The sequence below is a fragment of the Bombina bombina genome, chromosome 9, assembly GCF_027579735.1.
Source record: "Bombina bombina isolate aBomBom1 chromosome 9, aBomBom1.pri, whole genome shotgun sequence".
Classification (NCBI taxonomy): domain Eukaryota; kingdom Metazoa; phylum Chordata; class Amphibia; order Anura; family Bombinatoridae; genus Bombina; species Bombina bombina.
The window spans coordinates 91,997,162-92,014,995 of record NC_069507.1 but is presented as its reverse complement, the minus strand read 5'-3'; the positions used below and the strand labels follow the sequence as shown (position 1 = coordinate 92,014,995).

Sequence of the window (17,834 nt, the reverse complement as noted above, 5' to 3'; positions counted from 1 at the left end):
AAGACCATCGCCAGTTCCTGTGATTTGCATTAGAGTACAAACATTTTCAGTTTGCTTCTCTACCATTTGGTCTGGCTATTGCTCCCAGAATTTTTACAAAGGTTCTGGTAACTTTCCTGTCTGTAATTAGTGCTCAAGGTATTTCAGTGGCTCTATACCTGGATGATATCTTGATACAAGCTCGATCTTTGTCATTAGCAAAATCTCATACCAACAGTTTTTTGGTGTTTCTATGAAAACATGTTTGGAGAACCAATGTTCCAAAGAGTTCTCTTTTTTCCTCAGACCAGAGTCTCTTTCCTAGGAGTCATTGTGGACTCTGTATCTATCAGACTTTCTTTAATAGATCAAAGGAGGGCAGAGTTACAGACAACATGTGCAAGACTTCAGTCAATTTCCAGCCCTACAGTAGCCCTATATATGGAAGTGTTATTGACCTATTCAATATTGCATGTAAGTCAATGATGCAGCAACTAAACTCAGCTTTCTCAAAGGATCCTTTTAGATTCCACAACAAAGCAGTCTCTAACTTGGTGGATAGATCACCATTCCATTTCTCTGGGGGCATATTTTGTCTGTCTAACTTGGAAAATAAGCACGATAGACACAAGTTTCTCAGGTTGGGGTACAGTACGGGGTCCAAGAGAGCACAGGGAGTTTGGCTCCTCAGGAGGCAGGGTTAGCCATAAATATCTTAGAACAACGTGCTATCTTTAAGGCTCTTCAGAACTGGCCTCTCCTGAAAGAAGAGACTTATCTGCATTTTCAATCAGACAATGTTACAGCAGTATAAAAACAGAAGTAGTAAATCAGCGCTAATACACTAACGGATCTCCCTAACAATATGGATAAACAAATTGTACAATCAGCTCACTTAGGGAACCAGAGCTATATAATAAACATAGCACAAGATTACCTAATAATATTACCTGTAAAAAAATATACAGTAGGCACAGTGAGCTCAAGATATAGATCCAGAGATATATGTTAAAAATTGGCACAAAATTACCTTCTAGTAAAAAACAGTCCAATAGGGTGCCACAAAAGTCCAGATTAGAGGTGAAATAAAATGGAATTTCTATATATCCATGTCCAAGTAAGAGTAGTTATATCTATGTCACCTGATGCAGCTTTCTTTCAGTGGTATTTCCACAAACCAACGGAGATAATGTACTATGAAAACAGTAAGAGAAGCGCAAAAACGGCTTAGTGAATTTATTTAATAAAAAAGTGCAATAATACATAAGCACTTACATTAAAATAAGGACAGTTCGGCATCCATACAAAATTAATGCCCCTGATGAGTTGTGCGGCCGTTTACTTAGCCCCACTATCAACCCGACATCCAGGATCTTACTAGCGCCAACCACAAGTGAAGCGGCATCTGACATCACGACTGATGGTTTGATATTGGGGCTCAGTAAACGGCCGCACAACTCATCAGGGACATTAATTTTGCATGGATGCCAAACTGTCCTTATTTTAACGTAAGTTCTTATGTATTATTGCACTTTTTTAGGGCTGCAAAAACTAATCGGTAAGATTGATCATAAAAATAGTTGTTAAAGAATCTCATTATCAATTAGATGGTTAGCGATTAGTTGTTTAATTGCACAGTACCAGCTGCTTCAATCCGATGAACTCCTGCACATGGTATTGTGCAAACATTTTTATTTATTATTATTTTTTCTATCCGATTAATCGGATGATTATTGTCCGATTAATCGGATAGAAAAAAGATTAAAAAAATAAATAAATTCAATTCTTTTTGCACAATCTTAGTTGCAGTAGATCATCAGATTAAAGCAGCTGGTGCTGTGCAACTGACCAACTAATCGCTGACCACCTAATTGATAATGAGATTTGTTGACAACTATTTTTATGATCAAACTTACCGATTAGTTGTTGCAGCCCTACACTTTTCTATTTAATAAATTCACTAAGCCGTTTTTGCGCTTCTCTTACTGTTTTCATAATGTTACAGCAGTGGCTTATATCAATCATCAATGGGGAGCTCACAGTTTCCTATTGTTGAAGAAAGTTTTTCTATTTTTAACTTGGGCAGTGAACAATCTCTGTTCAATTTCTGCAATTCATATCCCAGGTGTGAACAAATAGGAAGAAGATTATCTCAGTCGCCAATCCCTTCATCCTAGGCAATGTTCTCTACATCTTTAAGTTTTTTTATTAGATTGGAGATCTGTGAGGTCTACCAGAGATAGTCCTGATGGCTTCTTGTTTAAACAACAAACATCCCAGATATTTTGCAAAGTCCAGGAATCCACAAGTAGAGTTTGTAAAAGCTCCAGCAGCTCCTTGGTCATTTTGCCTTGCTTACATTTAAGCAAGACTTACAAGCTTCAAAGGATTTTTGACAATCCTCTAATTTGTTTATTAATTTCTCAGGTCCACACAAGGGCCAAGAGGCCACAGCCGTTACTTTAGCTTCTTGGCTAAAACTCTTGATTCACAATGTTTATTTGAAAAGTCTTCCCCAAAAAGCATTAAAGTGAAGGTCCATTTTGATGAATTAGTGCCCGGTTTTTAATAAACCAATTAAAAATAAGGGCACTTTAATTAATCAAAATTGACATTTCACCGTTTTCTTCAAAAACTTACCTTTTAATTCTGAATGCCGCTCCAGCAATTCCCCCAGCCGTCGGAAGCCTCTGCAGACGTCAGAAATTACGAATCAGGCTTTCTCCAATCACAGCTTCCCCCTGGGGGAATCTTGGCATGATGCAACGCTGTGATTGGAGGAAGCCGGTTTCGTCGTTTTGGACTCGCGAAGACAGCTTGCGACGGGCCGAGGAAGTGCTGGAGCATCTGTCAGGATTAAAAGGTACGTTTTTGAAGAAAACAGTGAAATGTCAATTTTGATGAATTAAAGTGCCCTTGTTTTTAATAGGTTTATTAAAAACCGGGCACTAATTCATCAAAATGGACCTTCACTTTAAAGACTATTTGACTAGATCAATTTCCACTTCCTGGTCATTTAAAAAGTTAGGTTTCTATTGAAAATATTTTCTTGGCAGCAACATGTCATCCTTACATACATTTACTATATTCTAACATTATAAAGTTTTGGCTTTTTCTGGTAGGAAAGTCCTCTAGGCAGCAGTGTCTGAAAATTAGGTACTTGCCTTTAAAAATGTTTTTGTCCTGCCAAAATTACCCGTGGACACCCCAGCTTGGGTACTAGTTTCCAAGAGTAATGGCTTGTGGAAACTCACCACCTTATGAAAGAAAACAAAATTTATGCTTACATAATAAATTAATTTGTTTCATGGTGGTAAGAGTCCATGTGAGCCGCCCACTTTAACTAAATGCATGTACATTTTTTCTTATAGCAGTTCTAGTTTGCACCTCATTTTTGATTCTTTGTGCTTTTATACCTTTCAACTTGTCAGTGCTTGGCTATATGTAAGACAGAAGGTGGGAGGGATTAAGTGCTTTTAGAGTTTTGGAAATCTTTGCCTACTTCTAGTAACAAGGAGTAATCGCTCATGGACTCCACCCCCATGAAAGAAATTAATTTATCAGGTAAGCATAAATTTTGTTTTTCTTATTTTATAATAAATTGTCAAACTCTTTACTTTGTGTATTTCTAATTATGTTAATATTTGACAACCTTATTCAGAATAATGCATTAATTATAACAGCAAAAAAAAAAAGAAGCATTGTAGATACTAAGTTTTGTTTTGGGAGCATTAAAAAACAAACAAAAAAAAGAATGTTTATATTGTTTTAAATAAGACAGCTTTCATTGCCTTTGGGGATTAGATATTATTCTTGTTTTGAACCCTTTAGTGCAAATATACTGTACAAAACATCTGAACTATGGGAAGTAAATATTTATCTCAAAGCAGTTATATTTATTATCATCTGTGAAAGAGAACTGTACCATTTAACTTCCCAATTGAAATAGTAAACAACTTAGAGTCTGCAATGAAAATGACCCATTATTTAGTATCTTAAGTAAAAAAAATAAAAAAATAACCTAACATTATAAAAATTAAACTGTTAGTATGGCTCTTATTGTATTGTGCTTTTAATTAAGAAAGTTTTAACGTACCCAACTTTAAAATAGTTGATGACATCTTTTGCTTGATCAACATTCAGGGAAGCTAGGCACGCCTTTTTATCGTAGTCACTTTGACCTATACCAACTAACGCTTTTCCTAGCTCTTGTAGATTTTGTTCCATTGACATACATTTGTCTAAAATATAAAGAAAAGGCACCTCAGAAAAACAATATATACTGTATATATATATATATATATGATAAAGAAAAGGGATTATATTTCAAAGTGCTGTCCAAATAAATTATATGAAGACTTATTTTTCTTTCCCAATGTGCTTCAATTTGAGTATGGAAAGAGATTAGATTAATCATTTAAAAAGATATATATATATACACACATATGTGCACCCCGTGAAGCTGCTAATTCTCTAGTTATGTCTAGATATCACCAACAAGACTTAAAAGTAAAAAACATGCAAGAAAGGGTTTGAGAATAGCGCTATCAGAGTGAACAAATAGATCATCAACTATAAAAAACTATTGAAGTGAATAAAATAAAAGCTTAATGAATCCTGAAAAGTGGAACTCCGTTTGGCGTGTTGCCATAAAAACCGGAAGCGAGAAAAAACGGAAGTGACGCCACTCTCTTGCGATACCTTACGTGTTTCGTTGAACTCTAGTCAACTTCGAACTCTAGTCAAACTATGGAACACTGATACTCATTAGATCAGTGCACATTGATACTGGTGTTCCTGTTCCCACATGTGTTTATTTTGGTTAATAATTATTATTAATTTATCATTTATTGGCAATATTTTAATTATTTATCTTTTATAGTTGATGGAATATCATCAGTTTTTTCACTCTGATAGCGCTATTCTCAAAACCTTTCTTGTATATATATGTATATATATATATATATATATATATATATATATATATATATATATATATATATATACACACACACGCACACACACACGCGTATGACTAAGCACTTTCTTTACACTGCAACTAGCATGGTGCACTTCAAACAGCAACACATATTTTTACTTTTGAACTCATTGGGCCAGATTACAAGTGGTGCACTATTTTTTTTCTCGCTTTTGCTCTAACTGTGCTCAAAGTAAAAAAATTAGCGGGAGAGCGGAAAAGAGAAAGACCAAGGCACTTTAGGACTTTGGATATTGTGAACACGCTAAAACTTGAGGCGCACTAAAGAAAGGCCTATTAGTTATCCCTCGAGCCCTAACCTGATACTGTGCTAGATTAACTGCGCTAAACCTGAAGGTGCTTTAGGAATACTTTACATTCATATGTTCTTGACATAGAAGAATTTTTTAATAGATATTTATATATATATATATATATATATATATATATATATATATATATATATGTTGTTTCAAGTATTTATCTATAAAAAAAATATTCTAGGTGAAGAACATAGGAATTTTAAGTATTTCTATAAAAAAGACATGAAAACATTAAAAATTAATAAAAATCATATTGCATTTTTCAAGGTATTTGACTGAGAAGGGCTGAAAAGTTTATATAAATATATATTTTATATATATATATATTTATATAATGTGCGTGTGTGTTTATATGTGTACATACATATTTACACATAAATACACATGTGTATATATATAATTATATATATATACACTCACCATTAACTTTCGGCTAGATTACGAGTTGTGCGTTAGGCTTAAAAAGAAGCGTTAAGAGGTCCTAACGCTGCTTTTTAACGCCAGCTGGTATTGCGAGTCTTGCAGGTACAGGCTCACCGCTCACTTTTTTGGCCAGACTTGGAAAAGTCTGCCAAAAAGTGAGTGGTAGACCCTCTCCTGTCAAGACTGGTACCGCATTTTAAAGTCAGTAGTTAAGAGTTTTACACTACAACGCCGTAGCATAAAACTCTTAACTAAAGTGCTAAAAAGTACACTAACACCCATAAACTACATATTAACCCCTAAACCGAGGCCCTCCCACATCGCAAACACCCCCAAAAATTGTTTAACCCCTAATCTGCCGAACCAGACATCGCCGCCACTATAATAAATATATTAACCCCTAAACCGCCGCACTCCCGCCTCGCAAACATTAGTTAAATATTATTAACCCCTAATCTGCCAGCCCTAACATCGCCGCCACCTACCTACATTTATTAACCCCTAATCTGCCGCCCCCAACGTCGCCGCCACTATACTAAAGTTATTAACCCCTAAGACCTAAGTCTAACCCTAACCCTAACACCCCCTAACTTAAATATAATTAAAATAAATTTAAATAAACATTACTATCATTAACTAAATTACTTACCTATAAAATAAACCCTAAGCTAGCGACAATATAACTAATAGTTACATTGTAGCTATTTTAGGATTTATTTTTATTTTACATTCAATTTTGTATTTATTTTAACTAGGTAGAATAGTTACTAAATAGTTATTAACTATTTAATAACTACCTAGCTAAAATAAATACAAAAGTACCTGTAAAATAAAACCTAACCTAAGTTACAATTACACCTAACACTACACTATAATTAAATGAATTACCTAAATTAAATACAATTAAATACAATTAAATAAAATTAGCTAAAGTAAACCCCACCCCCTCACTAAATTACAGAAAATAATAAACAAATCTCCCATTCCACCACATCCCAAAGGTGCTCTATTGGATTAAGATCTGGTGACTGTGGAGGCCATTGGAGTACAGTGAACTCATTGTCCTGTTCAAGAAACCAGTTTGAGATGATTTGAACTTTGTGACATGGTGCATTATCCTGCTGGATGTAGCCATCAGAAGATGGGTACACTGTAGTCATAAAGGGATGGACATGGTCAGCAACAGGCAGTGGCATTTAAACGATGCTCAATTGGTACTAAGGGGCCCAAAGTTTGCCAAGAAAATTTCCCCCACACCATTACACCACCACCACCAGCCGAAACCATTGATACAAGGCAGGATGGCTCCATGCTTTTTTATGTTGTTTATGCCAAATGCTGACCCTACCATCTGAATGTTGCAGCAGAAATTGAGACAAATCAGACCAGGCAACATTATTTCCAATCTTCTATTGTCCAATTTTGGTGAGCCTGTGCGAATTGTAGCCTCAGTTTACTGTTCTTAGCTAACAGGAGTGGCACCGGTGTGGTCTTCTGCTGCTGTAGCCCATCTGCTTCAAGGTTCAACGTGTTGTGCATTCAGAGATGGTATTCTTCATACCTTGGTTGTAACGAGTGGTTATTTGAGTTACTGTTGACTTCTATTATCTCGAACCAGTCTGCCCATTCTCCTCTGACATCACCAAGGCATTTTTGTCCACACAACTGCTGCTCACTGGATATTTCTCTTTTTCGGACCATTCTCTGTAAACCCTAGTGATGGTTGTGCGTGAAAATCCTAGTAAATCAGCAGTGTTTTAAATACTCAGACCAGCCCGTCTGGCACCAACAACCATGCCACATTGAAAGTCACTTAAATACCCTTTCTTCCCCATTCTGATGCTCAATTTTAACTTCAGCAAGTCGTCTTCACAACATCTAGATAACTAAATGCATTTAGTTTCTGCCATGTGAATGGCTGATTAGCTATTTGTGTTACCAAGGAATTCAACAGCTGTAACTAATAAAGTGGCAAGTGAGTGTGAGTGTGTGTATATATATATATATATATATATATATATATATATATATATATATATATATATATATATATATATATATATATATATATATATATACAGGGAGTGCAGAATTATTAGGCAAATTAGTATTTTGACCACATCATCCTCTTTATGCATGTTGTCTTACTCCAAGCTGTATAGGCTCGAAAGCCTACTACCAATTAAGCATATTAGGTGATGTGCATCTCTGTAATGAGAAGAGGTGTGGTCTAATGACATCAACACCCTATATCAGGTGTGCATAATTATTAGGCAACTTCCTTTCCTTTGGCAAAATGGGTCAAAAGAAGGACTTGACAGGCTCAGAAAAGTCAAAAATAGTGAGATATCTTGCAGAGGGATGCAGCACTCTTAAAATTGCAAAGCTTCTGAAGCGTGATCATCGAACAATCAAGCGTTTCATTCAAAATAGTCAACAGGGTCGCAAGAAGCGTGTGGAAAAACCAAGGCGCAAAATAACTGCCCATGAACTGAGAAAAGTCAAGCGTGCAGCTGCCAAGATGCCACTTGCCACCAGTTTGGCCATATTTCAGAGCTGCAACATCACTGGAGTGCCCAAAAGCACAAGGTGTGCAATACTCAGAGACATGGCCAAGGTAAGAAAGGCTGAAAGACGACCACCACTGAACAAGACACACAAGCTGAAACGTCAAGACTGGGCTAAGAAATATCTCAAGACTGATTTTTCTAAGGTTTTATGGACTGATGAAATGAGAGTGAGTCTTGATGGGCCAGATGGATGGGCCCGTGGCTGGATTGGTAAAGGGCAGAGAGCTCCAGTCCGACTCAGATGCCAGCAAGGTGGAGGTGGAGTACTGGTTTGGGCTGGTATCATCAAAGATGAGCTTGTGGGGCCTTTTCGGGTTGAGGATGGAGTCAAGCTCAACTCCCAGTCCTACTGCCAGTTTCTGGAAGACACCTTCTTCAAGCAGTGGTACAGGAAGAAGTCTGCATCCTTCAAGAAAAACATGATTTTCATGCAGGACAATGCTCCATCACACGCGTCCAAGTACTCCACAGCGTGGCTGGCAAGAAAGGGTATAAAAGAAGAAAATCTAATGACATGGCCTCCTTGTTCACCTGATCTGAACCCCATTGAGAACCTGTGGTCCATCATCAAATGTGAGATTTACAAGGAGGGAAAACAGTACACCTCTCTGAACAGTGTCTGGGAGGCTGTGGTTGCTGCTGCACGCAATGTTGATGGTGAACAGATCAAAACACTGACAGAATCCATGGATGGCAGGCTTTTGAGTGTCCTTGCAAAGAAAGGTGGCTATATTGGTCACTGATTTGTTTTTGTTTTGTTTTTGAATGTCAGAAATTTATATTTGTGAATGTTGAGATGTTATATTGGTTTCACTGGTAAAAATAAATAATTGAAATGGGTATATATTTGTTTTTTGTTAAGTTGCCTAATAATTATGCACAGTAATAGTCACCTGCACACACAGATATCCCCCTAAAATAGCTATAACTAAAAACAAACTAAAAACTACTTCCAAAACTATTCAGCTTTGATATTAATGAGTTTTTTGGGTTCATTGAGAACATGGTTGTTGTTCAATAATAAAATTAATCCTCAAAAATACAACTTGCCTAATAATTCTGCACTCCCTGTATATACTGTATATATTATATGTATATATATATATATATATATATATATATATATATATATATATATATATATATATTGTGACAGAACCCAAGGCATACTATTAGAAGGTGTCTATATTCCCACAAAAGTTATGCAGTGCAGGGTATGGTCTGACAACCCCAGGGAGAATACTTGTGTTTGTTTACCACATAATGAAAATATGTGATTTATTTCTGGGACCCTGGGGTGAAGCATTTAGAGAGTAGCAGGCCAGTGCTCCACCCCGCAGTTTGCAGACAGCACATCATGTGAGAAAGTCCAGTCCAGGAATTCCGTCTCACCCAGCTAGCTATTCACCTGCATGTGATAATTGACAGCAGGTGCTAATAAAAATCTCCAGTCAGGGATTCAGTCAGAATGCCAACAGTAAGGGAAACTACAACACTCTCCTGAGACTGAGAGAAATTATCTCTAAAGGAAAAGTTAGAAAGGTCTGTGCATTTTTGTTTTTGTGGTAAGCCAACTTAGTGCTTTGAAGACTGTGTGCTTGCAAGATCCCAGGTCACATATGGTGGAGGCAGCGGGCAACACACTTCTAGTCTGTTAAGGAAACAATACCACCCTTAAAAATGGAGGCAGTTGTACAGGCTTTACTACAGACTACAACTGCACAGCAACAGGCCACTGCCGCACAGCAACAGGCCACTGCCACACAGCAGCAAGCTACTGCCACCCAGCAAGAAAATATTTCAGTACTACAACAACTGGTATTAACACAAAGAGAGGAACAGCAGAATATCACACGTGCCATGCAGCAGGAGATCCATGGCCTATCTTAGAGACTGGGCAGGTGCCCTGCAGAAATACCACATAGTTCTAAGACTCTGAGAGTGAGTAACTATTTGTAAAAGATGGTGGCTACAGATGTGGAGGCTTACCTGATGGCTTCTGAACGGGCAGCCAAAAGAGAAGGGTGGCCTGCGTCTGAATGGGCAAGCCTTCTTGCGCCATTTCTGAGTGGAGAACCTCATAAGGCATATTATGATTTGGAGCCTGAGCAGGCCCGTCTGGGAGTAATGACAGCAGTGAGGGCCCAGCGATTTCACTCCTGGACTTATAATCAATGCAAAGCCATGCAGTCACAGATGTTTGACTTAATACATCTTGCCAGAAAATAGATACAGCCAGAGGTCAACTCAGCTAGTCACATTGTGAACAACTTGTGATGGACTGGTTCCTGCGAGGATTGCCTGTTTCCCTATGGCGGTGGGTCAGCCAGAATGAACCTAAAACTGCTGATGGTCTAGTTGCCCAGTTGCAACGCTATTTGGCTGCAGGGGAATTTCTACAAATCCCCAACCAGGAAATACGTAGAACCCTGAAGATCCAGAGTTCTGGGAAAATGGGTAAGACTGTTCCGGGGAAAAGGGGGTCTTGGGAGGAGCAGATGGGTTTCTACAGGTCCAGGGACATTACAGCAAGGGGCAAGAGTTTTGTGAGGCAGGAAGTCCACAATAGCCTCAAAGATGCTAATATTAAATGTTTTCAATGTAAAGAGTATGGAAATTTTGCAAAGGACTGCCCTGAGAATGATGTTGCTATGGAATGTAATGTTGGTAATATGAGGGACAATTATTTATTGTACTCTACATATATGCAGTTGCCAATAATGATTGCCTAAATGACCACCCTGTGTTTGAAAACAGATTATTTAGTGGGATATTATCAATGTAAAGTGATTATCAACACAAATACATTATAGTAATATGTAGAGTGAGGTGGCGCAATACAATTTGCTATTTCCAATGTAATTCTAATTATCAAAAAAATAGGACATTATACACCCCTCTAATTGAATATTCCTTTTGAAATAATAAATATAATAATATAAAACAAATTTATTTAGTTCTATATGGAATAATAAAATCTAAAAAAGAACTATGCACCGGTGCTGACTATATAATCCAATTTTTAAAAAAACATACATATGTATCTTATTCATAAAACATTTAATATGGTCTTGTTTGTAAACCGTTAAAAATGACAACAAGTGCTGTAAAAAATTGACTTAAGCAGTTTCTATGGAAAGATTATTATATATGTAGTGCACTCTTATTCCAATAAGTGAGTTTGGAGTTAACTTTTGTCTCTTTAGTCTATTGTAGCAAATTACAGTGCAGCATAAGTTTGCAATGATGATTAGTGGATACAATGTATCCCGTGTTACCTTACAGTGTATCTGACAGATAACACTTTGTTTGTAGAACTGTGGTAAAGGATGATTTGTCCAAAAGTTCAAACAGTAATCCTCCTAACGGTCTGTTACCGATTATAGTTTGGTGATTAGCCGCTCTGTCTGCGGTGATTCCTCAGCAGTGATTCCTCAGCGTTTTTTTTGTAATTGCGGTCCGAGTTAACCGCTTGGTGAAAAAATGCTTGGTTTAAACTTTGATGTTGGTACCTGTGGTATCACGTTGGTTGGTACTTGTTGTGCTCTTGTTGTGTGTGTTCTTCTTTACAATCAGTGACCGATCGCTTGTTTAGATGTAGCTTCTCCTTCTGCAGGTTTCCTCCGTGATTCTGTGCGGGTAAAGGTTTCTCCGCTATGTATAATTTCCTGCTTGGGGTTATAAGTTTCCTTTATGTTGGGCAAGGGTATGCAACAAGGTATGCATAAGCTGATTGAACTTGCCGGTTATGCTGACAATGAAAAGCTGGTTTCCACACTGGAAACTTGAAGATCCCTTCTTGCTGTCTGTCTTTGTTCACCACAATCAGTGTGGCAGTGGCTCAGGTATCTACGCGTTTCAGCTTAGCAGCCTTGAGAAACCATGTGTGGAAACCAGCTTTTCATTGTCAGCAAGTTCAATCAGCTTATGCATACCTTGTTGCATACCCTTGCCCAACATAAAGGAAACTTATAACCCCAAGCAGGAAATTATACATAGCGGAGAAACCTTTACCTGCACAGAATCACGGAGGAACCCTGCAGAAGGAGAAGCTACATCTAAACAAGACACCGGTCACTGACCAAAAAGAAGAACACACACAACAAGAGCACAACAAGTACCAACCAACGTGATACCACAGGTACCAACATCAAAGTTTAAACCAAGCATTTTTTCACCAAGCGGTTAACTCGGAACGCAATTACAAAAAAAACGCTGAGGAATCACCGCTGAGGAATCACCGCAGACAGAGCAGCTAATCACCAAACTATAATCGGTAACAGAACGTTAGGAGGATTACTGTTTGAACTTTTGGACAAATCATCCTTTACCACAGTTCTACAAACAAAGTGTTATCTGTCAGATACACTGTAAGGTAACACGGGATACATTGTATCCACTAATCATCATTGCAAACTTATGCTGCACTGTAATTTGCTACAATAGACTAAAGAGACAAAAGTCAACTCCAAACTCACTTATTGGAATAAGAGTGCACTACATATATAATAATCTTTCCATAGAAACTGTTTAAGTCAATTTTTACAGCACTTGTTGTAATTTTTAACGGTTTACAAACAAGACCATATTAAATGTTTTATGAATAAAATACATATGTATGTTTTTTTTTAAAATTAGACTATATAGTCAGAACCGGTGCATAGTTCTTTTTTAGATTTTATTGTTCCATATAGAACTAAATAAATTTGTTTTATATTATTATATACCCAAGTTTGTTCTGTGCTTATTTCAAAAGGAATATTCAATTAGAGGGGTGTATAATGTCCTATTTTTTTGATAATTAGAATTACATTGGGAATAGCAACTTGTATTGCGCCACCTCACTCTACATATTACTTTAAACTTTTGGGATAACAGTTTTTAGGTGTGCAATATTCCCCACTAATCTTGCAGTCTAATCTACTTTTTGTATAAATCCACAAATACATGAGGTCTGTTGATCTCAGAATGGAAGCTTTTTATGTGGGGAAGTGTAACCATACAAATTTATTTAAGGAATCTGGCATACTGAATTTCATTGGTATATTTCTACACTTCCTGATACCATTGGCTTGGAGGAGGGCAAGTATCTTGGCTATTCCATTGGAAGAGGATTAGTGAAGCCACAACATAAAGCCATAAGGAATTGGCCACGACCTATGACAAAGAAACAGGTCAGAACATTTCTTGGGCTTGTTGGCTACTACAGAAGGTTTATTTCTAACTTTGCTACTATAGCGGGTCCTTTAACTGACCTCACTAAAGCAAAAGCTCCAGTAATAGTGAAATGGTCCTCTGAAGCTGAACAATCATTTCGAAATCTCAAGGAAGCAATCTGTAGACAGCCAGTATCAGTCACTCCTGATTTTTCAAAGGAGTTTTTTTTACAGACGGATGCCTCTGATATAGGGCTTGGAGCAGTGCTTTCCCAGGAAAGTCAAAGTGAAGAGCACCCGATACTATACCTCAGTAGGAAACTTCAACCTAAAGAAAAGAACTATTCGATTGTTGAAAAGGAGTGTTTAGCAATTAAATGGACTGTTGAAACTCTCAAATATTATTTGTTGGGCAGAAAATTTAGGCTAGTTACTGATCATGCACCTCTTAAAAGGATGAGTCAAAATAATGATAATAATAGTAGAGTTATACACTGTTTCCTTAGTTTGCAGCCCTAGCACTTCTAAGTAGAACACAGGGCAGGTTGTAAACAGGGAAATGGTGATGGCCTTTCACGTATGCATACACTTTTGGCCATGGTCACTCACCCCACTAGGTCTGAGCTGGGGGGAGGATGTGTGACAGAACCCAAGGCATAGTATTAAAAGGTGTCTATATTCCCACAAACGTCCTGCAGTGCAGGGTATGGTCTGGCAACCCCAGGGAGAATAGTTGTGTTTGTTTACCACATAAAGAAAATATGTGATTTATTTCTGGGTCCCTGGGGTGGAGCATTTGGAGAGTAGGGCGGGCTAGTGCCCCAACCCTGCAGTTTGCAGGCAGCACATCATGTGAGGAAGTCCAGTCCAGGAATTCTGTCTCACCCAGCTAGCTATTCACCTGCATGTGGTAATTGACAGCAGGTGCTAACAAAATTCCCCAGTCAGGGATTCAGTCAGAATGCCAGCAGTAAGGCAAACTGCAACACTCTCCTGAGAGACTGAGAGGAATTATCTCTAAAGGAAAAGTTCGAAAGGTCTGTGCATTTTTGTTTTTGTGAAAAGCCAACTTAGTGCAGATAGTTGTACTTGTTAGTAAGTGCTCTGTGGAGCAAGCCTCTTTTGTTTTGTTTATGTTTATTTTACCTGTTTTTGCCAGACCTGTTAATAAACGGACTATATTTTTATAAAGCTAAAACCTTGTGTGGTGTTTCCAGCTTTGAAGACTGTGTGTTTGCAAGATCCCAGGTCACTATATATATATATATATATATATATATATATATATATATATATATATATATATATATATATATATATGTGCATGTATTTATGTGTTTATATTTTTATATTAGTACATACATATTTACACATAAAAACACAGATGTGTATATATATATATATATATATATATATACACTGTGTGCAGAATTATTAGGCAAATGAGTATTTTGACCACATCATCATCCTCTTTATGCATGTTGTCTTACTCCAAGCTGTATAGGCTTGAAAGCCTACTACCAATTAAGCATATTAGGTGATGTGCATCTCTGTAATGAGAAGGGGTGTGGTCTAATGACATCAACACCCTATATCAGGTGTGCATAATTATTAGGCAACTTCCTTTCCTTTGGCAAAATGGGTCAAAAGAAGGACTTGACAGGCTCAGAAAAGTAAAAAATAGTGAGATATCTTGCAGAGGGATGCAGCACTCTTAAAATTGCAAAGCTTCTGAAGCGTGATCATCGAACAATCAAGCGTTTCATTCAAAATAGTCAACAGGGTCGCAAGAAGCGTGTGGAAAAACCAAGGCGCAAAATAACTGCCCATGAACTGAGAAAAGTCAAGCGTGCAGCTGCCAAGATGCCACTTGCCACCAGTTTGGCCATATTTCAGAGCTGCAACATCACTGGAGTGCCCAAAAGCACAAGGTGTGCAATACTCAGAGATATGGCCAAGGTAAGAAAGGCTGAAAGACGACCACCACTGAACAAGACACACAAGCTGAAATGTCAAGACTGGGCCAAGAAATATCTCAAGACTGATTTTTCTAAGGTTTTATGGACTGATGAAATGAGAGTGAGTCTTGATGGGCCAGATGGATGGGCCCGTGGCTGGATTGGTAAAGGGCAGAGAGCTCCAGTCCGACTCAGACGCCAGCAAGGTGGAGGTGGAGTACTGGTTTGGGCTGGTATCATCAAAGATGAGCTTGTGGGGCCTTTTCGGGTTGAGGATGGAGTCAAGCTCAACTCCCAGTCCTACTGCCAATTTCTGGAAGACACCTTCTTCAAGCAGTGGTACAGGAAGAAGTCTGCATCCTTCAAGAAAAACATGATTTTTATGCAGGACAATGCTCCATCACACGCGTCCAAGTACTCCACAGCGTGGCTGGCAAGAAAGGGTATAAAAGAAGAAAATCTAATGACATGGCCTCCTTGTTCACCTGATCTGAACCCCATTGAGAACCTGTAGTCCATCATCAAATGTGAGATTTACAAGGAGGGAAAACAGTACACCTCTCTGAACAGTGTCTGGGAGGCTGTGGTTGCTGCTGCACGCAATGTTGATGGTGAACAGATCAAAACACTGACAGAATCCATGGATGGCAAGCTTTTGAGTGTCCTTGCAAAGAAAGGTGGCTATATTGGTCACTGATTTGTTTTTGTTTTGTTTTTGAATGTCAGAAATGTATATTTGTGAATGTTGAGATGTTATATTGGTTTCACTGGTAAAAATAAATAATTGAAATGGGTATATATTTGTTTTTTGTTAAGTTGCCTAATAAGTATGCACAGTAATAGTCACCTGCACACACAGTTATCCCCCTAAAATAGCTTTAACTAAAAACAAACTAAAAACTACTTCCAAAACTATTCAGCTTTGATATTAATGAGTTTTTTGGGTTCATTGTGAACATGGTTGTTGTTCAATAATAAAATTAATCCTCAAAAATACAACTTGCCTAATAATTCTGCACTCCCTGTATATATATACACACACATACACACAAATAGGAGCCCTTCCCAGTAATATGTGCGCAAGATAGTGCATTTGCGATATCCATAAAGTATAGGTTGTGCTTGAGCAAAGTTGGCCACGTTAACCCTTTTATGGTAACGTGCTTTACCATGGACTTGTAATATCAAGTCACAAGCTAATGTTAGCATGGTCCAGCGATATTGCGTATTGCATCCCTCACTATCATTAGAGCACCATTTGTAATCTGGTCCAATGGTGACAATAAATTTGGATAAAGGTGAATTAGTGCAGTGAATGCTTTCTCAAGTTAAAAGAATACATGAACAGTTTTGATTCAGTATTTAGGATGACGCATAATGGGTTTCATCAGTAATATTATTTTAATAACAGTGATATAATAATCGGTGAACCAGTTTTAAGATTTGTAAGAAATTTTTAATTATTTAAATAATATAAATATAAAATAAACATGATAAATAATACAATATTATATACAAATAATAAATGTAAATAATATACATATATACTGTATATATATATATATATATATATATATATATATATATATATATATATATATATATATATATATATATATATATATATATATATACAGTATATATATATATAAATATGTACAGTATATTATAAATAATATAAACATTTGCTACTTACTTTCAATATTATCCAACAATTTATGTAATAAGCCCATGAATCCTTCTAATTGTTGTGATGTGAATTTATTCTCTTTCCCCCACCAGAAGCCTTCCACATAATAATCCAACAAGATGCATTCTTTGAGGTCTGTTTGAATTTCTTTTAAATTAAGAAACTCTTGTAATTTTCTGTAAATAAAAGATAGAAATAGTATTAATTCCACAACTGATGACAAGGTAAAGGTATTTATCAGAATTGTGTGAGTGATTCCTCGGGGAATAATTTGCACAAACTTTTGCCAAATGAAGCTAAATGTATTATTAATTTTATTATTTTTATCAGATATTTGTAGAGCGCCAACAGATTCTACAGCACTATAAACATAGGCAATTCACAAAGACGGACCACAGCATACACTGTGTGCAGAATTATTAGGCAAATGAGTATTTTGACCACATCATCCTCTTTATGCATGTTGTCTTACTCCAAGCTGTATAGGCTCGAAAGCCTACTACCAATTAAGCATATTAGGTGATGTGCATTTCTGTAATGAGAAGGGGTGTGGTCTAATGACATCAACACCCTATATCAGGTGTGCATAATTATTAGGCAACTTCCTTTCCTTTGGTAAAATGGGTCAAAAGAAGGACTTGACAGGCTCAGAAAAGTCAAAAATAGTGAGATATCTTGCAGAGGGATGCAGCACTCTTAAAATTGCAAAGCTTCTGAAGCGTGATCATCGAACAATCAAGCGTTTCATTCAAAATAG

General features: G+C 37.1%; 1 protein-coding gene across 1 annotated transcript in view; it reads right to left on the bottom strand.

The window, feature by feature from the left end:
- Positions 1–17,834, bottom strand: part of CABCOCO1 (ciliary associated calcium binding coiled-coil 1) — a 303,441-nt gene that overhangs the window by 238,633 nt on the left and 46,974 nt on the right. The window contains exons 3-4 of the mRNA XM_053692909.1: positions 17,084–17,253; positions 4,076–4,220 (exon numbers count right to left, since the gene is read on the bottom strand). Of these exons, the coding sequence (XP_053548884.1) occupies positions 4,076–4,220; positions 17,084–17,253 (315 nt within the window). The remainder of the gene's footprint in view (positions 1–4,075; positions 4,221–17,083; positions 17,254–17,834) is intronic.